The sequence below is a fragment of the Oreochromis aureus genome, linkage group 11 (genome assembly GCF_013358895.1).
Source record: "Oreochromis aureus strain Israel breed Guangdong linkage group 11, ZZ_aureus, whole genome shotgun sequence".
Lineage (NCBI taxonomy): Eukaryota > Metazoa > Chordata > Actinopteri > Cichliformes > Cichlidae > Oreochromis > Oreochromis aureus.
Window position 1 is genome coordinate 15265088 of NC_052952.1, and position 25120 is coordinate 15290207.

Sequence of the window (25120 nt, forward strand, 5' to 3'; positions counted from 1 at the left end):
CAGTGAGTCAGTCATTTCATTCTGAGCGATATCATGTTCCCACCAGTTGAATCTGCTGGTGTGTAATGCAGACAGTTTTGCCACTGTGACTCCTTTCAATAACACCTTTTCTCTTTAAGTCTGCATCAGGTTCGTCACTATGGAAACAGTCGTGTCCACGCTGTCAGAATATTAATTGAACCGAGTGTGTGTGGGTTAGCACTGACACACCTCGGTGTCTGGGTTATGGCGTGCAGAGTGTGGAAAGGGAGGAATTTAGGACCACATTACCGTACCAGCAGCTCAGCGGGGGTGTGATTAGTTGACACTGGGAGAGTGTTAATGAGAGGACAGGGCAGATCCGCTGCCTCCTGTTCTGGACATAGCCACACATAAACAAACCACACACACACACAGAGACACAAAACTGCAGTTCAGCAAAGTTTTGAATAAAGGCTGAGTGGTGTATAGGCTGGCCCATGGAGGCTGGTGGTTTAATATACTTTGGAGCTGAGTGGTACAGAGAGCGCTGACAAAAGGGTGTTGCCTGTCACACTGTTTTCTGTGTGTTTAAGTCGACAGTCTCACGGCGCTGATCCACTGTATATTCATTACAGTGTAAAACCTGCAGCCTATCACTGTCACACAACAATAATAGCCTCCGTTATACACTACTGGTCGCACTTAGATTCTTCTCAGCAGTATTCATTGGAGACGGGGAGTGTTGATTACGAAAGATGAAATTTGTTATTGTCGTTGTGATTTTATGTTACCGCATTTGCACCGTGAGAACAAATTATAGTTTAAATAAGTGTCCATAAGTGTAATTACTTCCCACCAGGTTGGAGACGTTTAAAGTATTAAAAAGTGTGCAGAAGAATTGCTTTGCTTTATCAAATATGATGTGGCCATCCAGAGGCTTTCTAACCCCCATCAGAACTACTTTAGTATGTGAATAATATCAGTTTGCATGTTGTGCTGTCAGTAATGGTTCAGTGAGGACTTTGTGTGTCCGACCTTGTTTTTGATGGAGCCAAGAATGAATTGACATGTTGCTCTCTCTCGCTCTCTCTTACTGTGTGGATGGAGCTTTCTGGGCTCTCACAGGTCTCTCAGCTCTATCAGTGGAACTACATCAATACTTTGCTCATAGTGGGACAATACGCTTCAATGTACAGCTCTGTAGCTTCAATGTATAATAGATGACTTCCCGTTCCACATGAGACAGAGGCCCACAGCGCTTGCCACTGCGTTTCACCATTATTAAGTTGCCATGTCCAGCTAAAAGCTTGGTGCCAAGATAACAGCAGCGCCATCCACCTCTAAAATGGGATTTTGTCGGCATGTGTGATAATCAGCACTTTCTCCCCCCTGTTTTGTTTTAATGCATATTTCAGTGACTTCATGGACAGTTCAGAATCTCAGCGTGTCTGAATAAGAGTTTGTCATTGCATGATGGATTCATAAGTGATTTTGATGGATCATTTGACCACTGTCAAATACCAGGTGCACTCACCTCTGCAGGGTGTTGATCTGTTTGAGCCTCCCGTGTCACCACTTGGTAGTAACACAAGGCAGAAAATCAAAACGGCAGAGCAACACTGTTTTGTGTTGTGAAACAGGCCTGTAATCTTTTTAACCTGACCCTAACATTGGATTTTGCTGTTGCTACTGAGCTGTTTGGACTTTGTATTTATAGGCTATGACAAGCTGTGCTAGAGGGCTGTCGATATCATTCATTCCCTTTAATACAAACAGATGTGTCAAACCTTATTTAATGCCTATTGATGTCTGAGATTTCCCCAGCTCTGCCCACTGTTTCTATCAGAGCGAATGCAAGAGCCACAGTATTGGATGCAGGTATAGTTTTGAGTTGTTGCAATGAAATTTCAGCAAATTGGACTAGCATGCCACATTGTTTTATTCGCTTTGATTTTCATGTTGTCTTTGAATTCAACTGTCAGCTCTGTAGGTTCATTTTCATTTCCATCAAACCATGTGGCAACCTTTCATTCCTAATACAGTGCCCATTATACTCGATATCCAACCTTATGGTATCTAACCGAAACATTCTATTTGTTTATTATATATCACTGCATTGTGATTTTAAATGTAACAATTGATTCAAATCCAAAATCAAAACAGTGATTTACAACAATACAATAGTGTAAAGAGACACCATTGGTAATTGGCTGTCAGTCATTTACTGTTAGTTAGTTTGATCAATTTTCTTTGAAAAGGTAGCTGTAGCTACGGCTATGTGTATATATATATATATATATATATATATATATATATGTATAACGATATATATCGGATGACAATATGAAAACGTCTATTGTTTCATATTACGCTATCGTTTCTTTCATGGTGTTGCAAAATAAACTGTTTATGGCAATATTTTTTCATAGTTTTGATGGTCACTGTAGTGGCTATATTAATTTCTTAAAGTTCTCTCTTATATTTAAAATAACCACACTACAGACGGACAAGCGACTGTTTTTACGCGTTTGTCGTTAGCAACAATGACGGTAAACCCAGGGTGTGGCTCTGCCGTCCGCTTGTTTATTTTCCACATAAACCTTTCACAATAAAGCTCAAGATCCTGTTGAGATTTTTCAAAATAAACTGAAATGATGACAAACAGAAAGACCAGTCAAAACAAATCAAGGACCTTATTTCTAAATGAGGGGCTACCTCTGTAGCATGGACAGGGTTTGATTATGAAAAGTCTGTGACACGGACCAGAAAACTGTACCATGCAAATTATGCAGGAAACCGGTCCCCACCTCAGACTCAAACATGGCAAACCTCTTCTACCACCTACACAAGAGTGTGAAGAGAGTTTACAGATGAGAATCAAAAAAGGGCCGTCAGGTGCTAAAGATAAACCTTAGACTCAAACGTTAGAACAGGCTTTTCCCACTAGCACGCCATGTAATAAATACTTGCAAAAAAAATGGCGGCCGCTACAACTTATGTCTAAAAATGTATAGTTTCATGCATGAGTCAAAACACTTGACTCCAGGTACACTACGCCCAGCTGAAAACACTTCACGCAAGTGTGCCCAAGATTCACAGAATTTACAGAAAATTTAAATTTTTTTTGATATATATCGTAGTTGGGACGATAAATGTCTTATATCGGGGTATGAGATTTTGGTCATATCGCACAGCCCTAGCTGTAGCATTAGCCAATGCCACACACTGTACTATTTATAGCTGTCTTATTAGATGACCATTTTGAAATACATAAAACTAAACAAATACATGAGTGATATTACAAAACACAAACGCAGTTCATCTTTAATGCTGATTACTTTAAACAACATTAAACAAGTCTTGATGACTGCCCTGATGGTGCAGTGTGTTACAAGCCAGTGTAAACTAGTGTTTCATTGCTTCCTCCGTCACAAACTTTTGTAATGAAAGTCTACACCTTTGTTAACTGGTCCTGTGTAGCACCTGTGTAGTGTGGCTGTGTTGCAGAGCTCTAGCCTCCCTTACTGTTTAGGAGGTTGTCTAAAAATAACATCTGGGGAGAGCAGTATATAGCCAGCAGGCAGGGAAAACAAGGGAGCAAGGGGAAATTGGCTGCTTGTGTATTCTATCAGACCATGAGGGAATGTTAGTCAGAGAATTGTTGACTCTCCTATTCCCTGCCTGCTTCAGTTTGTCATGGCTGTGTACTAAAATGAAGGGGACCATATATTTAGCTGTTGTGATTCATGCTCAGCAGATTGCGCGGGTGCAGAACGCCGTTTGTTTTTAGAGTCAAATACAGTAGCATTTGCATTTAGCTCGTCTCCAGAATCATTCAGATTGCCTTGCCATCGCATAGCTGCATTCGGCTTTGTTAAGCACACAAGATTCTCAGAGATGTACTTCACAGGGAAACCTTTCATTCTTTCCTTTTTTCTCCCTTGGTTATAGCTCAATCACCAAGATGACACATTCATGACCACTATAAAAACATTTCTGTGTGTTTCACCACCTCTTACAAGGATGTCCTTGTAAGAGATATTAAGTGCTCAGCTGTGTATGTGTTGTGGACTAAAACCTTTGCAGTCTTTTCATATTATTTTTAATTGACTGCAATTAAGAAGAGAAATGTAACTTCAAAAGATATAGGTTAAAATGCTCATCTATTTTCTTACTCTCTTCTCCAATTACACTGTAATCATATTTATCTACAAATACTTAAAGGGTGGTACACAACAATAACAACAAGTGGGGTTTTTACAGGAAACAAAGAAGTAATTATACTGTAATTAAATCTAACTAATAGATAAGTAATTTTAAGTAGTGTGCAATTTACTGGTAATTTTACAGAAAACTAACAATATTTTCCCTGTATTCTTGTAAATATGCTGCACTTTTCAGGGAGCAGGCTGTATTATGGAGTGGGTTAATCCTACCTTTTTACATCTTTATTTAATATTCATCACGTTGATGGATTACTTAATAATCCTTATGTTTTACCAAAAAAATAAAACATGTAAATCCGTCTCCCTTACCAACTTGCAAGAAAAAAAAAAATACCATGAAAATCTGCAGGCCTATGATCTTACAATGATTGAGCCAAGTTGAGATAAATTATTTTTTCTTTATCAATCACTGTTTAAACACAAATTTCAAAAGCAGTGTGCAGGAAAAGAGTGTCTCCTTCCCTGCAAAATACCTAGAAGTTAGGCAAGGTTAAGCCACTGCCTCCTACACCCACACCCTGAAAAGTGCAGTGTGCTTACGACGTAAGATCGGGAAACGTTGTTTGTTTTTCCTTATGCTGCAGTAAAATTTATGTCTCATTTCCCTGTAAAATACGAGTTACTTACAATTTCATTATTTCTTCTTTTCTGTAAAATACAATGCAGTAGTTAAAATTACTTACATATTACTTTAATTATTTACAGATGCCTAAGTTAATTAATAATATGGTTATTTCTTTATTTCCTGTAAAAGCCTGACTTGGAATGCTTTTATTGTAGTGTACCATTTCATTAGTGAATTGTAATGACTTTATTAGTTGATGTTTCCTCTTAGTAATACTTGCTTTGCTGCTCCTTGCAGTGTTGCATAGCCACGAGGCAGTGTCCAGGATGTGGTCGCTTTTTTGTTTTTCTTTGGCTGAGTTGCTCAGAAAGGCGTGAGCTCTTGTGACTGTTTCCATTAGTGAGAGACAGCCTTTGTTTTCCCCGACACACGGCAGCTCCTTTCAGTGTCTGAGCCGGTCTCGCAGCCTCTCTCGCACAGCTGACCCAGTGTTATTATAATTCAGCCAATTAATGAGCCAAGTAAAATGTTCCTTATGGGGAAACGACAGCAGTAAAGAAAGCTGACATTGTGGTAACGGTTGTTTTACTTGGTTGAACCACAAATTAGATAAAAGGTGACCTCGGTTTACATCTCCTTGAATGTTTTGTCAAACCGTGTCCGTGCTTGATCTTGAATTGCGCCAATCATTTCTTCACACCGTTCCATTATGGCTTCATGCACCCAGTGCTCCTGCTTGTGCACATTATCCCACTATCCCAGTACATGTTGGGAAGTGCTTTACAGTTTTTGGTATTGACAGCAGAAACTTTATTTATTTATTTATTTTTATTGAAGAGCAACAGTCCAACACATCTCGAGATTCTGATGGATCACACGGCATAAACTAGCTGTGATTTGTGGACTTGAGAAGATTCCTTGTATTGAAGCAGAGCTTATACTGAAACAACAGATGCTGCCGGTTTCCTGTGGAGTGGAATGAAACCAGAGCCTTTGTTATTGAAGATGCCCTGGCGCTGTGCTCTGCTGCGTGTCTGGAGTGTGAATAAAATGCCCATTTCTTGTGCCATGATCCAGGGTGAAGTTTAATTTTAGACCAATCACCGGCTCCCCATGTGCCAACACCCCTGCAGCTGCTAATGCAGAGCTGCTATTTTCTTTCACCGCGTGTCTGTTTTGGTCCTCATTGCTAGTTCATGTTCTCCCACTCTGGCATTCTCCAAAATTTGGAAGTCTGAGGGATCGTCACTGCTATCTTGTGTCGTTAGCCCACTCAGCTTGGACCAGCGAACAAAGCAGATCAACACCTCTGCTGTCTACTTACTGAGTCGCGTATTGGGTTGCAGTCTGCCTCGCTGCCATGACCAGCAATTAAACAGAGACACAGTGGATTATTCATTCATAACAGGGAGAGGATGAAATCACAGTTATGACAGGTCGCCTCTAAACAGCACCACAAACACCATCATCCACAATCAGCAGCTCCAGATTGTGTTTTCCTACTGAAAGCAATCATCCGTCAAAGGTTTTCATTTAGATGGAGGATAACTGATTTGGCGCACGTTCGCAGTTTGGCAGGTCAGGATGTTTTTGATCAAAACAACTTGCTTTCCAAGAATTTCAAAGTGCTACACAGGTTATCATGTGTTGCAATTTTGCAGGATAGAGTTGATTATATCAAACCTCATAGTGTTTCAGAGAGAGTGGCTTTTTTATTGAATGAATTGGTTTCATTGCAGATATCTTGGATGGACCTGTCTGAAAATTCCACTAGTAATTTAAGTGTGATGTGTGAGCCAGCAGAGACATAGTCTACCACAGTGATTCCCAGCTTGAAGTCCTTTTAACTGATGAACTTATATTGAGGGGTCACATGATGGTCACTAGGGTAGGAATTGATAAAATGCTAAATTGTTCTATGCTTTTTGGGTGGTTTCCTTAAGAAAGGCTGTATAGGTTTCAGGCCTTTAAATTCATTTATTGAATTTCATAAGAGCTGCTCGTGGTCTTTAGTGGTTCCATAACAGACCATTGGACCACTGACCCAAACCCAACATGAATGAGTTGATTTGGAAGACCTTGTCACAAGAAACTTAAGTTAGACCAGATACTAAAGACCCACTTCATACAGCAGCACGATGATCCATTCATTAGCAAGCTAATAATGAAAATACTGTGGAGCCGCCAGTGCTGCCCTTCACCCTCCTAGTAGTTGACTATGGTATTAATTTGAAGGTCCTAGGTGACCTAATTAGACCTCTGACCTTGACTTTGAGGTCAAGGCCACTGACAACTAATCCAAGATTTTTAGTGTCATATTATGAATTATGAATCCTAGCTGGCTTCTTTCTTGAGTTATCACTTTCCGCCCACACAGCAGGGTGATAACAATACCCCATCAGTCTTTCACGGCTGAGGGGTAATAATAATAAAGGGAATGGTAGTGTATAAGAAAAAGCAGGTAATTCCACAGATATTGGTCTAAAAATCAATTTCTAGAAGAAAATGAAAACCAGTATTTTATTTTCCTACTTCGACAATAAAATAAAATCGTGATGGTGCCGCAAAATTAATGTAACATTACCAGCAATCAGTGCACTTAGTGATAATAAGTTTGCAAAGTTTGCAGAGCTTGTTTTAGAACAGTACTAGTCTCTTCTTTATTATGCAAAGAATTCAGTGATAGTTCTCTGTACGCCTTGTATACATTGCAGACAGGAACTGCTTATAGTTTCAATAGAAGACCTGCTATGATGTGTGGTTTGGAGACGGTTGTATGGAAAGACAGAGGGTGGGATGGACAGGATTAGAAGTGAGTATATATGAGGGATGGCTTGGGTTAGGCAACGTTAGCTGCCTGTCTGACATCTCTGAATATGACTGTATTGTATATTTTTTCAGAAACGTAAGCCACAGCATCGTTGCTGTACACCTGAAGCAGCTCTGTTTCCCCCCCTCCCATCTCACTCACTGCCAGGCACTCCTAAGCCCCAGAAATAGCAACACTGGTGTATGACTCATGTTTTAAGCTATCTCAGATGCCTGATGAGAAGGGAACGAATAACGACGCTGATTAGCCATGTGCAGCACCTACAAAACAAAGACTTACGAGAGAGGTGTCTGAGGGTTTATGTGCATCATAAATATTTTATATAAATCCAATAGCCTCCTCCAATCATCTCTTCTTTTGGCCCACACCCTACCCCTGAATAAATAAAAGCTTGTATATTCCTGAAGCTCAGTGGTCGACTTGCTCAAGTCAAAGAGCAACATTGGCCTCTTTTCAACATCATCTTTACTCCCAAGAGCATCCTTCCTTCATCTCCATCCCATCTTTTGTCTTTCATCTAATGGTTTTCAGTATTCCATCCACCCTTCTTGCCTTTATCCTTCTGTCTTATCCCATCCCCACCCCCCACCTTCTCCAACTGTCTAACTCCACCTTCTCCTGTCCCCATTAACCCTTTGTCCCTTTATCTTCTGCACCACCCTAGCCTACCCATCTTTTCCCATATCATGCATTTTTCATGTTCTCTGACTAAAACCTCAGTAGCCGCAATTGCCCTCCTGTTATCCTCTGCCATCCACCTTAAATTTGCTCTGCCTTCTACTTCCTTTACATACCTGCCAGGTCCTTCCAGGAAGAGTAGAGATGCTGTAAATGTCATTTTTAACCCCCACCCCCCAAACGCTACACTTCTTCCTCTTTAGCTGTCACTGTTCCATGGAACATCCTTCCATTGCACCCTTCCTTCCCCTGCATCCACACTCCAGTTCAGCCCCCTTTTTCCTTTTTTTCCCTTCTGTCTCCAGCCTTAGCACGCCCCGCTTCCCATCTGAATCCACCTCCTTCTCCTCCTCTTGGGCTCGCAATCAGATCGGCGGTGCCCTGATGGAGGTCAGTCTGGTCTCCGTCTGCTGTGAGAGGCAACGGGGGGAGTTGGGCAAGATTTTCAGCCCCTGTCATTGCGCTGCACGGCGGGCCAGGAGGAGAAGGGAGAGAGAGAGAGGGAGGGGAGGCAGATCAAGGAGAGGACAGTGCGAGAGAGAGAGAGAGAGAGGAAAAGCAGGAGGGTAGCAGCAGAGCGAGAACAGGAGAGATAGAGAGAGCAAAAGTGGTCCGGGCGCTCACAGCTCACATTGCTGGCTGGCTGGCTCGCTCACTGTTGACGAATGAGCTGTCTACCCACGGGGCTGGGAAACGGCAGCTTGTGACAAGCTGGGGAGAGAGGAACATGAATGTAATGCGCACCTTGCCTCGTTTGCTTTCAGATACTGGCCAGAAAAAGACTCCAGAAAAGAAGGATGGGAGGCGCATGTCATTCCAGAGACCCAAAGGGACCATCGAATATTCTGTGAGTAACACACAAGCAACTCTCCGCTCCTCCTGTATTAATGCCGTTGTGTGTTTTTGATGCCTTTCTGCTCTGCTCCTTTGCTGCTGCTGCTGGTGCTGCTGCTTCAGTGTGTGTCTCCTGCTGGTGGATTATGTAGCTCTGACTATCTCCAACAATATTCAAGCTGTAGTGGTTGTGCTTGTGTATGGTGAAGGCACAGTGTCCGACCATGCTTCGTAGCTCATTAGTGAGGGCGATAAGCATTTTGTGTATTTTGCCTGCCTAGCACGTGTATCTCATCCTCAAACTGTTTACATAAAGAGGGCAGTGTGTGTGTGTGTGTGTGTGTGTGTGTGTGTGTGTGTGTGTGTGTAGTATACATAGTGTGTGTAAACAGACGAGCGGGGTTACTGATAGAAATCTTATGGAAACAATATATTCTCTGTTAAAGACTCCCTGTACAGCAGTAAAAGCCTCCGCTCCATTTTGCACGTAGATGTATAGAAAGCAGAGCTCTGTTCTTTCCTCCAGCTGAACTAGAGCAGGACAGGCAGGCAGGAGCGCTGGCAGGATGTGCATTTGTTTTTCCACTTGTTCTGTCCGCCGCGAATCGGCGAGCATTCCACCACAGCGCTCGCTGTGCTCACGAATGACCTTCCGACTGCCTTGTCATTTCTATTGATTTAGCTGTTGTGTAGGAGAAAGGAGGGGGTAGGGGGGTTGGTGAGGTAATACAGGGAGGGGGAGAGAGGACTCTGGTTCCCTGGCATGAACTGAAAATGGAACTCTGTGTGCTTTGCCTTGTTGTGTTCTTCAAATGACCCTCAAATCCAGCTGCAGTCAGACTGCCTTTCCTCGCCTTTCTCTCCGTGGAAGTGGGATTGCTGTGGCTCCGGCCGTCTGCCTCTCTGCTGAGGACTGAGGAGGAGATGAAGAGAGGAAGGAAAGAGAAAAGGGAGCTAGGGAGGGACTCCTTACTGTCATTCCTCTACCCTAACCCCACTGTTATTGTTCCCATCAGTGGTGTAGGCTCCAGTGTGATTTCCCAGCACCAACACCGCCTCCACCTCTACCGGCTGGCCTAACCTGTCAGTCATCTGAGACCTGCTGATTGACAAGGGCCTTGTTTACCTCACCGGGGCTCGAACAGGCTTAACGGTTACGACAGGATATTTGTCAGAGCTAGGGCACTGTGTCATGGCCCCTTCATATAAACAGAGGGGCAACAAAGAGTCAGCAAGATGGACAAAAATGCTGACATTCAAGAAAAATAGGGAGATATCTGAAGGATTTATATCTTAATCAAATGCTGCCCACCCACTAAATTATTGCTAAAGTGATGGATGCAGCGAGCAGTCTTCCTCTATCACTGCGTCCTGTAGTTTCATAGCGAATGGTAACCTACAGTGTTCTCGGGGATATAACCAAATCTCGCCGACACTGTGAGAGACACATGACTGCCAGTCCCAGTGACTGAGAAGCGGCTTTATCTTAAACTTATCTCCCACACTGAGGAGGGGAGGGATGGCGATGTTTCCGTATTTCGCTGTCCATCAGATAAGTTTATAATCTATCGCACGGCACCGACAGGAAAAAAGGAGTTTCCGTTTGTGCCACTTTATCAATACAGTCGCCCTCCCTCTTCCTCCTTCCTTCTTCTCCTTCTTCCTTCAACCTTCCTTTACGTCTCACACAGGCTTCTTTCTGCCCCCCTCTTTTTTCTTTTTTTTTAGTTTTGAGAAATCACCTGTGCAGCTCCCATCTGCCTAGACACTGATAACACCATTTCATTCAGCCAAGTCCAGCTATTGGCTGACCTGCATCCAATTAAAAAAGTGTTTGAAGTCTCTGGAAACAACAGAGATGGATGAGGAGACAGAAAGATACAGACAGAGAGAGACAAAGAGTAGCACACAAGTGAGTCGCTATCGATGGGGTGGGGACTGTCTTTCCACAGACTGCCCGTGAGGACGGTCACTCAAAGTCAAATGAAACGAAGAACAGAAAAAGTGCAGGCCACAAGTGTTTTTCTCCAGACACACTAGCTTTATCACACCATGGAGATGGATGCTCCAGTTGGATTGCTATTTTGGATCTTGCCTGAGTTCCTCATAGACCCATTAGGCGTCCTGACTAGCTCCTGGCCCCTTTTATTGCATACTCGGGTTTTACGTTTGCTCCCTTTATCATCATTTCTGTTTGATATGATAGCTTTGTAAAGTAAACTCTCATTTATTCTGGGACCTAGAGGCATATGTAAAAAAAAAAAAAAAAAAAAGCATTCAGGCAGGGCCAGGTCCTAGTGCATATTTAGGTGCATGATGAGGTAAAAGTGCACTGAGTAAAGTAAAGTAAAAATCACTCAGTACTCTGGGACACTTTGCACAATGCTTAGCCTCAGTTTATGCCTCTCGTGTTTTACTTTATATTGTATCATACTGTGCTCGCAGTATGTTTGAAACTGAATATAATAATGGCTATATTAATATATTGAAAGTAAAATGAAAGTAAAAATAAAAACAGGTTGTGGTTTATGACCACAGTAATTTTCGCGCACCACATCAGATTGTTTGATGTCTACATGGTTACAAGTTGGGGTCCACCCCTTTGGACCGCTTCTAACAACTACCGAGCTCACCATTATATACTTCCTTTGGTAAAGTTGAGTTGTGTATGTGCTGTTTAATTAATGTACAATAATGTTTTTTTTCTAAGAAATTGTTGGATTTTTGAGATCCTATCACCAATCTGTACAGCAAACGAGCGTTAGTAAAAAATTTCTAACATTAGCCAACTGATAGGAGTCTTCCTTTACCACCACAACCAGCTGGAATACGGGTCCTGATACACACCTGTATGCTTTTTCCACACCTGACACCTAATGGTGTTACAGTTTGGTTATGGATGCTATCAGGGGAGGATATCGCTATAGGAAAAAATACCTTTTCTTCAACAGAATCAAAAGGGGATATACATAGTTTATTAATTTCTGACACGTGATCAGTTTACTATATGCAAAAATGTAAACAGTAGTTGGACTTTGTGTTTAGAAGCAGCATTTTAAGCTGCTTAGCTCCATTTATACCTGATTTTGATTTTGGACATGAGCATCAAGAGGAAGTGAACAGATTCTGACAGCTTTAATAATCAGCTAACTAGGCAGTGGTGCCAAAAAAAAAACCAATCTGCATACAAATTCATATCTGTCAAAACTGGATGCCTAACTTGAACGTTGGTAAGGACGAGAAAAGCGTAAGCTGGGGCTCCACCTACAATAACTATTGTCAGCTCCAGTAGATGGAACCAGGAAGCAGGAAACTGGTCTGGAAATTGTAGAGCATGTTTGCTACCAACAGTTGTTCATCTTCATTTTCTTTGGAGTTTGTTTAACACTTGTCTAATTTGCATGTCCTAGTGGCCTACATTCATAAGCTACTCTCTGTGTTATTGAAAGATCCCAAGGTCATGTTTCCCGTTACCTGTCTGTTGTAGCAAACTAAGGCAAATATACTGTATAAAACTCCCCTCCAGTTGTTTTCCTTAGACCTCTTCCACCATTAATGTCAGGAAATAACTGACTAGTTTAGTCAAATCGTAACCAGTGTCCCAAACAGAAAGGCTTGCATGTACAACAGGAATTGGAATCATTTTTTCATGTTGAGTCATGTTTAGGTCATTTTTTTGGCCTGAACATCCCTCTCCCTATTTCAGTCTAGTGCTCTCAGCAGAACTGGCATAGCAGAGCTTTCATTATATTTTGTATAGTGACACTAGAGAGTGGTGAGGGGAAGGACTGTCTGGATACCAGATTTGTGGGGAAAAAGAAAGTTGTCAGAATTGGTTATCTAGTTATTCTGGCCAACAACATGAGCAGTCTGATAGATGCGAAACTGTTTTGGATCTAGTCGGTTAAAAAAACAAACAATAAAACAAACTGAGATCTATTCAGGTATTAACCGTAGATTATATTTACAACATGATTTGCTGGGTAGTGCATTGAATCTTTAGGGCCTTGTGAATGGCATAGTCCGTTGGTCATTTGATGAGTCTGTTATTCAATTATTTTGGTCCCAATAGATGGATTGCAATTAGTTTATTTACAGTATGTCAGAATGGGCAGAGAGTGAAGCCAAATTTTTGTGCATGGTGCCCAGAAGAGCAATATCGGTAACTTTAGTGTTGTCCAAATGATTGCTCAGCACACTGACAATGATTGTGGTTTTCTGTGAAATGTCTCAACTGTTGGATGGTCATTATACACCTAATCTTCCCTCAGGATGAGTTATAATAACATTGGCAATCTGTCATGCAGACCAGACTCGTGGTCTTAACTCTGGGAATGTTTTTAATTTGGCAGAAGAGCGCAAGCTCTTGGATGTAAAGTGTCGTTTAAACACAGGCAGCCATAAATGACTTTCCCTAGTAAAATGCGGTCTAAAAATACCTACAGAAAACCTTGTGTTTTACATACTTTGTAAGTCCTATATTCTGCTTAGAATAATCATAGTGTGATGCAGGCATGCCATGAATCAGATGTGAGGAAGGTGGAGGCTTGTAATGATGGAGACCATGGTCACTCCGTATCAGCAGTCTGCAGGTTTAATGGGTCTCTGCTGGGCTCAGAGGAAGCACTGTGGGCATTGGAGAACTTCGGGGACATTAGATGAGTCATACACAGAGTCTCAGGTGTGTGTTTGTGCCATGCATGCCCACACAGAGACTTGCACACACACACATTAGTGGTAATCTTAACTTCACAACCTCCTGACAATTAGTCACTTAGATTTCATTATTCACTGCTGGGTAAGAGAGGGGGGAGCCCACTGTTTGAGCTCTTTCAACAACTTCCTGTCTGAGAGCAGCAGAATAAGTCAATAGATGATGGAGAAATGATGAAACTGAAGGGGCGTGTGGATGGGGGCTTTAAAGGGATGGAGGAGGGGATAGTGGGGAATGGATGTGGAGTAGATGGGGACCCATGGATAAGTAGTTGGATGGATAAAAGCATTGTTATTGAATGTGCTCAACCTACATGTTGATTTTTGATTAAAGTGAAATTGGACTCATTTGCAGCTCTGTATTTTCATTGTTGGACTCCACTACAGTACCAGTTCCTTATTTTTCATATGCTGGGTCTTATTGCAACTCTTGACTTAAAGTGAGGGTGGCCTTAAAGAATTTGAAGTCCACCCATCCTCTAAACCAAATTTCTTTGCATTGGCTGACCCTCGCAAACAGAAGGTTTGAATAGCAGGTGGGCGGGGCTTCTGTTCACACAGCCAGAATTGTGTGCCTGAGATAACCATGTTGCCTCTCTTTAACATCTTACAGATTCAAGAGTATAAAAAAGTATCTGAATATTTTATATGGGAATCCAACCTTATAGCATGTAATAGTAAAGTGCTTATAAAGCACTGTCAAGTTCACATCCTCCAACTAAATGTACTTCTCTGGTCTTTCTGGGCACTCGAAATGCTTTTATACTTCAAGCCACACTTACCCACTTTTTACCTTTCATGCACACATTCACAGATACAATTTGGGGTTCAGTATCTTACCCGAGGTTGACGTACAGAATGAGGGAGCTAGGGATAAAACAAGTGACCTCCTGGGTGTAGCGCTGTAAACGTATGACAGGAAAATAAGGAAAAGCATTATTGGTCCACTTTCAGTAAATGGGAAAGGTAGGGAGATTCGACACAGAACAAGAGTGTGTCATTGTTAAAATTACTCTTTCTATATAGAGTTGCAGGCTACTGCCTGGCTGCAACTAGCGGCAGGGTCACTACTTTCAGCAGGGTTGGCGTTATTTTTATTTTTTTAATTTTATGAGCTGTGAGGACATTTATTGTGGTCAAACTGTAGGAGCCAAAGCCACAGGCCACAAGATGAAGCTCACACTGTACATGTCCTCATATAATCAGTCTGAAGAAAAGCTCAGCAGTGAGCATTGTTGCCTCACAGCAAGAGGGTCCTGAGTTTGAACACAGTTTGCTTTTTCTCCTTGTATCTCCCAGTTTTCTCTGGGAGCTCTTGTATCTCCTGCCACCAGAAAAACAGCCTGTGTTGCACATCCAGACTTTTACTTTCTGGTTAAATAAATGTTAAATTAAAAAAACAAGAGGTTATTTAAGAGGTTTTTTATTTGACTTATTTTATACTTAATAGTACTTCTTCTTATGAGTGCCTTATTGATCAGTTGAACACCACAGATTTTTTCATTTTTGAATAAAAACAGAAATGAATAATATATGAATATTTCTTTATTGAGCTTTTCGTTCACTCTTAGCTCTTCTGGCAGAACGACTGATGAGCTTTTTCCATGGTGAGGTATCTGTCTATCCATCCGTTTGTCCAACCGTACAGCTGTCTGCAATGCAAAGGGACGCTACTCCTAGAGTATTGGTCAGAATTAATAGAACTTACATTCAGTGATCACTTATTGGATCTTCACCCAGACTGTGCTCTAAGTCAATGTGAAGGTCATATTTGTTGCTTTATGGGAGCTTTCACTCCTTCACAAGAATCACTGCTCCTTCTATACGTCAGATTTTCATTAAAAAAAAGTTGCGCATAACAGTCACCTGATGGTCCTTCAGCTAAATTGCGCTGAAGGTCAAGGTCACATTTGTTCTACTATCGCCAGCCTGAGAATTATGATAGATTGTAACAAACTGTGTCACTGTTCTGTTTCCTGCTGTACTGAAAGCTGAAATGTAACCACAAGTAAAAAAAAATGTGGCACACACAAAACCAACTTCTGTCTGTTACATGTTTAAGTCTACGCGACCTTCATAAGTGTTTGTATTTGTTTCTGGCCCACAGACATTCAAAACCTGTAATTTCACCTGGATGAGTTAAACATTTTTTAAAGTTTTGGATTCTTTGTGTAATTAAAAACACAGATATAAGATACCTCTAGGTTAGTCAAAGTGTTTAGGTTGTTTTGTCCATAAAGAGCTCTCACAGCTTTACTGTCCCTACCACAGAAGAATTACTGATGGGCCCATTTGACCTCCTTTTAGACAATCCTGACTCAAGCACTCCCTCGACTTTGGTTGTTCTGTGTCATGGTGAGCGTCTCTCTGCTTGGCTGCCTCATGTGTGTCATATGTGTTGGTGAGTCAGTGAAAAGACCATCAAAGCCTGAAGCAGCAGGAAGAATCAACGAGACGGCAAACCTACTGTGGGTCACCCCAAAACGAACAGAATAATGTCACTTTCTCCTGCGGCTCCATATTAAGGCCTGCAAACAATCAGCAAGGTTGTAGTCGCACACAGTACACATACCATTAGGGTAGTAACGACAAAGTCACCATGGCAACTGTCATGCTAAAGCTGAGCTTCATTCTTCATTATAAAATGAGGAGCAGTAGCTCCTCCGATGTTGCATTGTGGGTGATTAAACCGTACGCCGGAGTTTTATTTTCAGTTTGATGGCGTCGCGGTCGATTCTTTTTTACCCTTGTTCTGCCACTTTAATTTCTTCTGTTCATTCAAAATTTAAAGCGCACAAACACACGTCCTGCATACAAGTGTGCATCAAGCAGCACGTGTGAATGTCCATAATTAAACAGCTTGTGCTTATAGTGCTGTGATTACATCTTATTTCCCTTGTTGACCTTTAGCAGTAGCACTTGTAGATTTGTTCTCATGTGCCGTACTTAACATTACATGCCAGCAGACTCGTTAACGGAGCCATTTGTCTTAGTCCAGCCGAGGAACTGCGCTTGTTGAATCTGTTCATTCTGTCAACAAAGTGACCAGTCACTGATGTCACTTTCAAGATGGCTTTTGTGGCCTTCCTCTACCCTTCTCCTCAAAAGGAGAGTCTGTCACCGTAACAGTAGCAAGCTTAATTATTCATCTGTAGTTTGAGATGAATAATGGGTAGTATTGATCCAGAGGATAAGAAGATAGGATCCACCTGTCTTAAGTGGCCATGAACCTGATGGCAATTGCTCTCTCTTTCTCTTTTCCTCCCTCTCTCGTCCTGCTGTCAATGTGTCAATAACAGGTCTTTATCAGTGGGTCACATTTGACTGTCCTCTGTCGTATTCCACTTAATTGAGTTACAGATGGCTTCTCTTACAGTACAATCGATGGCTGAAGTCTCTGAGGCTTGGTCGAATCAGCTGTATGCATTTCATTTTACTGATGTATGATGCTAACTGTGCTGCTAATATTACTGGCTTCCAGGAATAAAGTGATTAATTAGGCGTAAAAGGCAAACTTGAATCATACTATTATAACATCACACTCAGTGCCAAGACCGTCCCACCATCTGGCTTTGTCAATGTTTGCTTCAACATCAGATATTTATAATCGTATTGATTGGCAGCAAAGTGATACAAGAGCCAATAGCTGTCATAGGTTTGGATAGGCTTTAAAATATCTATTTGTGGAGCAAAAAACGGAGGTTTCTTCCCTCTAAGCCAAAGATTTGACCTTATGCTGCAGAATTGTAAAGAAAAGCTTTGAATAAAAGGGAGCTTTATGAAGCTGTAGATGTCCTATAGGTTGGCTTTGTGCTGGGCAACAGGAGCTATAAAGCTATAAAGCTAAAAATAAGCACTTCATGGAAGAGACGGCAAATAGCACCTAGGGAGAATCAATGCTCTCCGCTGAAGCCACCTGGATGCACTGCTTTGACTCTGCAGGAGCCCTGCTGATTATTAACTGTTCACCTTCCAAACTAAAACACAGAGAAGCTCTACTGATGTTGGCCAAATACCAAGGACACATCACACGTGATGGAAGCACTAAATGGAGGGTTGTAAATACTTCTAGGATGATTGATGATCAGTTATGACATATCAGTAGTCATTTCTAATATCTAGGGCATACTGAAGTGACCGGATTTTCCTTCTTTTTATGGCCACGTTGTAAATCCACGACCAGTGCATGTTTGTGGATGGCACTGTCTTCTTGGTCCAGATCTCCTGTCCTCCTTGAGACAGGATATTCATCAAGCTGATGTGCTGCTGTTGTTTGAATGAACAGTAGGACTCTCTGTACAGAGACAATGAGATGACAAATCATGCGGATCCTCACTACTGTCATAAGGAGTCCAAGAGCAGTTGTTAATCACAGAGCTGTGTGGAGGACTTTTAAGATGGGAGACCTACCTGTCACCACAGCCTCTCTATGTCTTCCTTGTGGTTCCCCTTCAGTGGTTTCCCTTCTGTACTGAGAAAAGAAAAGCAAGGAGTTGCTTCATAGTGCTTCCGTTGAGGTTGCTTTACTAAAACTACCAACAAGTGTTGGCTATGGTGACACCTGCAGCTGGTGCTGTAACAGCAGATGCAGTTTAACTAAGGTTCCCACAATTCTGAGGGCAGCGAAATAAACTTTTTTGTCATTTTAACAAGCAGTAGTGCTGCAGCAGTAGTAGATATGTGTGGTTTGCATTAATTAAAGATAACTGATCTGAAGTTTAGGAATGAGCTCAAACCCCTAACACTCTTCTTCCAGTCCAGATTTGTAAATGTCTGCTTGTTCCACAGATCCACTTCTTCTAGTTTCTGCACCACACCCTCCTTCCCCTTATTTTCTTTCTAACTCTGGCCTAGCTTGTTGATTTGCATTTGTGGTTGTTGCTAGTGAACAGTGACCTTAAGGATAAACTCCATAAACAAATGTTGCATGAATATGTAAAATGTATGGGCAAGGGTATAGTATATAAGTATAAATAACACTTATATACTATAATAACTATAAATAAATAAATTTGAAGGGTCTGTATTTTTGGTAATCAAAGGTTTCTGTTTCTGGTAAATTGTCGTCCATATCCTATTGCCCAATCGCGTTTGAACTGCCTTTGTTTGTATGTAGGTAAGCAGTCCAAAAGAGGGTTGGGTGCTAACTACTGCATCACTGTGCCACGCAGTGCACAGGACAGCTTAATACGCCTTTTTACCCCATTTGACCAGTGGGTAGAAATGGAATTGTTAACCTGGATATCGACTGGCTCTGCTGGTAGCTAGCTGCTAGTAAATCATCTGTTACCCCAGAATGTTACCACATCCATCCTGTTCATAATACTGCAAATATGCAAGTATTTCAGTGGTTTCATCAGTGAGCCACAGGCTGATAGCCTCTATCAGTGATAGTGTGATAGTGACATAACATACATTTCTTAAAATGAAGGGGCCAGTTTGACAGATGTTGTGTTTTTTGATCAGTACAAACCCAACGATAACCACTAATCGTAATCACTGTGCTGTCCAGTCTTGCTAAAACTGAGTCTGCCATGGTTGTCTCACATCAAATTTAGCATTTTTACTTAGAAAATGATTGTAAAGTTATCAAGCTGTTACTCAGCGAATCATCAACCATGATCACATTGTTTTTAACCAGAATTTTGTTTTTAAGGCAGTTCTTGAAAGGCCTAGGAAGGTTTTTTACATGCAGTTTGAGACAGTTTCTATAATTATCAGCTAATCACTTTGTCTTTGGTTGGTACCTTGTAAAAGTCCTGCTGTCTGTGAGTTCAGTGCTGTTTGTTCCTGTATTTACTGCCTTTTTGCTGTACAGCTTTCATTTATCTTAATCTCAATTTTGATTGAATCATTGAATTAAATCTGGCGTGATGAGCATTCACTGAAAATCTAAAGGTATCCAATAGCATTTTGAAATATGAAGGATACTTTTCTAATTTGATTTGTTTCTTAGAAAATGAACAAATTAACATTTAATAAAGCTGGATGATTGAATCAGCTCGGCAGACTGCTGTGTTATTATGTATCTCCCTTTTTGACCCTTCAAGGGGGATGCTTTTGTGGAACAGGGCAGATCTGGATACACAGTTACTAGGGGTGCAACAATACTCGTATCGATATTGAACCGTTCGATACAGTGCTTTCGGTTCGGTACGCATATGTATCGAACAATACAAAACGTTTAATTTATTTTGTCAACTTTTCTTCTGACGATGCTGTCTGTGTTGAGCGCTCAGTGGATCTGCGTTCGACTACTCCGCCTAGGCTGCACTGTCGAGTGCCGATTCACTGAGCGCAGCACAAGCTAGCAAGACAGAAGCTAAGCTCGTTGCAACATGGCAATTGAACCTCCCCCACCCGGATTCAGATCTGGCCTTTGGTTTTCATGTGAAGCATGACCCTGATGGCGTCATGGACAAAAGTAAAACAGTATGTCGGATGTGCCACGCAATGCTCAATTGGTGGGAACTAGTGCGTTAGCGCAGTTAGCTTGTTAACGTGTTGACACCGTCCAGCCCCACGCACGGGGCGATCCGCTGTAACTCGTTAACGGAGATTTGCCGCGTTATGCCGTTAATGTCATTTTAACGAGATCAACGCTGACAGCACTAGTGGGAACACAACGAATATGACTGCACATTTACGCCGACATCATCCTAGTGCAAAGACAAGTGGAAGCAGACAAAAACAACAAGCACGCATGCTACAAACTTTACCCGAGTCATTTAGACAGCTGTTAGCACATGATTCTCCTTATGGGGACCTGATATGTTTAATATGCTGCTGAGAATATACCCCAGAAGAAGCGTATAGTATAGCTTTTATTTTGAAAAGAGCCATTTCTCTGTAATAAACCTCTTGGTTCTTTGGCAATCCTCTGTTAGGAACCTTGTTATTACCTTGTTAGTCTGGTTTTAGGTCTAAACTAAGCTCCATTGTGTCACATCCTGAACTGGAAATGATTATTTATGCTTTGTTTCATCATAATTGGATTATTGCAATGCACTATATGTAGTTCTAAATGCTGCTTCCAGACTTCTGACTTCTGCTTTTTATTAATTTCTCTTTTTTGGGGGGGGGGGGTTAAGCATTGTTGGTTCTTGTAAAGTTGGTTCTATTGTAAAGTTAAAACCCTACAATAATAGAGAGAAAACCCCAACAATCAGATGACCCCCCATGTACAAGCATTTTGCGACAGCGGGAAAGAAGAACTCACTTTTAACAGGAAGACACCTAAGACAGAACCTGGCTCAGAGAGGGCAGCCATCTTCTACCATCAGTTGGCAGTGAGGGGAGGGAGACTGAGGACTATAGAATTGAGTTTAATGATTAATTATTATGTTTTGAATGTAGAGTATTATGTTCAGAGTAGTGTATAAACACATAGAGAGTGAAAAGAGGTGAGTGATGAAGAAAGACACATTGAAATTATGGGAAGCCTTCAGCAGCCTGGGCCTATTGCAGCAAAGCTTTAGGAGGGTTCAGGGTCACCTGAGTGAGTGTTAACGATAAGCTTTATAGAAGGCTAAAGGAGAGCTGCCGATACAGGTTTGCATCATCTGTGGTATATTTCCACTTACAGTGAAACCTGTGACTGTCACCGAGCCAAGTACTGCACAGTACTGCACAATGCATTGTGCAGTACTGTTGAGTTCCACACATTGGTGAGTCTGGAGGACTGCTTCCAAGCAGCGTGACTGACCTGGTTGACCTTATTAGTTTGTTCCCTTCCAGGTAGGACAATAAAATCCCAAAGTCTGGGTTACACACTCTCTCAGCCCAGATTAGTGTAACCCTGGCTAATTCAGGCTCCACTCCAGCGGTCAATAACGGTGATTTAGTAGTTAATTTGTCAGCTTCTGAGATTTCTGACAATTTTTGCGCAGGTTTCGTTTCGACCCCTCTCCGGCTGTATATTGTTGAGCTTCCAGATACGCTCTCTCACACTCTTTTAATTGCTCAGTAGCGGAGGATGTTCCCACCAGTAAGTGACCAGTATCGCAAGGTACATCAGCTCCAAAAGCTAATGAGCTGTGCTATGGACTCCAAACAAGTGACCCAGCAGTGTTACTGTCACTATACGTCTATGATAATTAGCCTTTTGCTAGTCAGCTCTGCAGGATTTCTGCCATCGTTATCTACTTTTCTCAGATGACTTTATTGTCACTTACTCTAATAGGGTCTTTCCGGAGATAGTGGGAGTCCGATATATCAATGGCTTCTTCTTAAGTGGGTGATAGGATGATTGTATCATCAATGAAGTGTTTTTACTGAAACATTTCAATATTTTTAACCAATTAAAATCATCAGAATAGTTGTAGTCAAGCATGGTGCTGACACTGATGAAAGTTGATTAGTGTTCGATCGACATGCAGCACATAGGAAACGTCCAGGATTTTTCTGGGCTCAAAACAGGACAGGGTGACTGAGAGTGAACATGATTTATGCACATGTCATTAGGTAAAGAATGTGTGTAGCCTTAATTAGCAAAACTCAAAGCATTTTCTGTTATTTTTTAGCATTTGATAAGCAAAAGTAAAGGTGGGAAAATAAACCCTGATAATAAAAAAAATCTTGTTGGGTGTATCCATCAAATTTTTGATGGATACAAACATGTTCCATATGATGTAAAACCCATGATGTCCCAGAGCCTTTTACCCAAGTTTGCAAGTCAGTTTATTATATTTCATGTTGTCCTGCACACTTAGACAAATTTCTTTCCATCAGCTGAGGAGCTGCACATGAGTGTATCATACTGATGTCCTATTGCAGTGCGGCAAAATATCCACTTTGCAGTATATTGTATCGCTTCATCTTGTGACATTATTATGCAACACAGTGGCACCAATTTGTGAATGTGCTAAAGAGTGCAGTGTTAGTGTTTCATGGAACGCTGTTTTTTTAATGGTTTCTAAGTTTGTGTATTTTCTGCTTGTGATGAGCTTCTTCAGATATAACATGTGCGACTGCCTCACTCGCAGCAGTTCCGTGTTACTAATGTTCCAGCTTGTGACTGTGCTCTGTGTGTGTGTGTGTGTGTGTGTGTGTGTGTCTCTGCTTGCACATCTGTCTGTCTGTGGAGGAACATCTTCCTGAAAATAGTCTGTCATGTCAGGAATTTGAAGAAGCCTGTCATTCCTCTGTTCTTTTCTAGGAGTGTTTCCATAGATAAGAAGAAGAACGACCGAGTCGGTCCCATGACTGCTGCACTAAAACACACAGTGTCATCATCCTGTCCTAATTATGCACAGTTCAGAGTCAGCCTTGCCTATCTGGTTTTTAGGGGTTCTCTCCCCCGAGCTCACTTTTTTCTTCCACATGCTCTTTCTGCCATGGTTGTCATCCTTATTTGGGAGCTAGAAACTCCCACTGGGCATGTTAGACGCTTAACTAGTTCTGACTCTTGGTGCACATCTTTCTTGTGTGGATTTTAACTGGTAGAGACATGCAAACGCACCTGTGTCACACTGCAGGATGCTGCAGCTGAGCACAGAGTGCCGCCACAGCAGCACAACAACCTGCATGATGTTGAACATCAAATAACATGAAGCACTACAGCTTCTTTCGCTTGGTTTTTTTCCGCTTGATATGGGTTAGGGTGATTTGTTTAGAAAAGTAAATAAAAGTTGTTCATATAAAGCAGCTCTTTGAGTCCAGCTCCTCAATTATGAGCACTGGCTGGTAATATTTGATTTACATTCAGTGTGAATATTGGTGAATTTCGAGCTATTGATAACACAAAATACTGTTGTTGGATAACGGCAGAACCATACATTCTTATTTAGCCATTGCACTTTTGACACAATTTGCTACCTTGCTTCTGAAATAGCCCCAGTCTGCACAGTGCACACCTCTGCGTCCGTCTGTGACAGTGTTGATGGGCTATTAGTTTTGATATGTGACCAATCAGAGACAATAAAACAGTGAAAACAGGCTAAAGTATTTTTTTTTTATTTTGGATCTACTTTAAAAAAAAAAGAAAAGAAAAGAAAAAACTGGAAAAAATGCAGCCAAATAACATCTTTACTGCTGTTAACTACCCCGCAAAATAATGTCAGTAATGCTTGTTCTGTCTTGGTGACATTCAGTCGCTGTTGTATATTAAAAACTAACTCGGGTGCATAATAGCTGATGGCCCGATAGCCTGGAGCCACTAAAAAAAACTATGTTGGGCAAGTTCGTTGGCCAGCCACCACCTCATTCAGCTCAGTGAGGGCGTAATGAATCGCAGTAAACTGTCATTAATGTTTTTTTTCTTTCACTTAGTTCCATCCATCCATTCACTTCCTCTTATCCTTCTCAGGGTCGCGGGGGGTGCTGGAGCCTATCCCAGCTGTGTTAGGGCGAGAGGCAGGGTCTGTCGCAGAGCTAACACATAGTCAGAGACAACCAATCGCACTCACATGCACGCCCGCATTCACACCTATGAGCAATTTACTGTTTCCAATTAACCTATCCCCACTAACTGCATGTCTTTGACTGTGGGAGGAAGCCGGAGTATCACATTAAAAAAGATTTTTTAAAAAGGCTTGTCAGTTTGTTTTGCACACCTGGGTTAAGAGGAAGCTAAAATGAAAGTCGTACGCAGAGGAGCTGCTTGTTAAATTTGCCACCAGCTTTAAATTTGGCAGATTTCTTGTAAAGTTTGCTTCAGGCTGACATTAACCACCCCGTCTCTCTCTCGAGTAGCAATTCCTGTGGCATGTAGCAGCACAGCAGTTTCGCTACTATATTTATTTTAAAGCTTTAGGTAGTAATTGTTTCTCTGATACAGATTTATGAATATATAAATCTATTAATAAATTATGCTTTGTATCTTTGAAATTAAACTAGCAGTTAGCAAGTAAGGAATTCACTTTTTTGTTGACTACTGACACAATAATGCTGCAGTCACACTTAGGAAGACAGTGGTTGGAGACCTGGAAACCAAACAGCAATAAGACTGCAATCAATCAAATTGCAATTAGATGCAGTCTGTGTGCGATAATGCAGCGAATAACTTTCTTACTTTTAGCTTAGTCGAGTAGTCTCCATATTTTTTCCAGTATAGTGGACTAGGACACACAGTCTTGAGCCTGTTTGTTAATTATGCTTTAGCTTTTTTATTTTTTATTTTTGGGGGGAAAAAAACTAAAAACTAAAAATGCAGCAGTTTTTTAAACAATTTTTTAAACACTCTTAACCTTGTGTGGACATTTAAATTAGCAGATCTTAGATGCTAAGCTGTGATTAGAGTGTTTTCAGGAGGGGGTTTAGTGAACATTAGATTAGAAAACCTACCGTTGGCATCGAGTTCTTGAGTATCTCGTA

General features: G+C 41.5%; 1 protein-coding gene across 6 annotated transcripts in view; it reads left to right on the forward strand.

The window, feature by feature from the left end:
- Positions 1–25120, forward strand: part of oxr1a (oxidation resistance 1a) — a 168998-nt gene that overhangs the window by 111214 nt on the left and 32664 nt on the right. For all 6 annotated transcript variants that reach the window (XM_039620132.1, XM_039620135.1, XM_039620131.1 and 3 more), the window contains one exon: positions 9025–9107. In XM_039620132.1, the coding sequence (XP_039476066.1) occupies positions 9025–9107 (83 nt within the window). The remainder of the gene's footprint in view (positions 1–9024; positions 9108–25120) is intronic.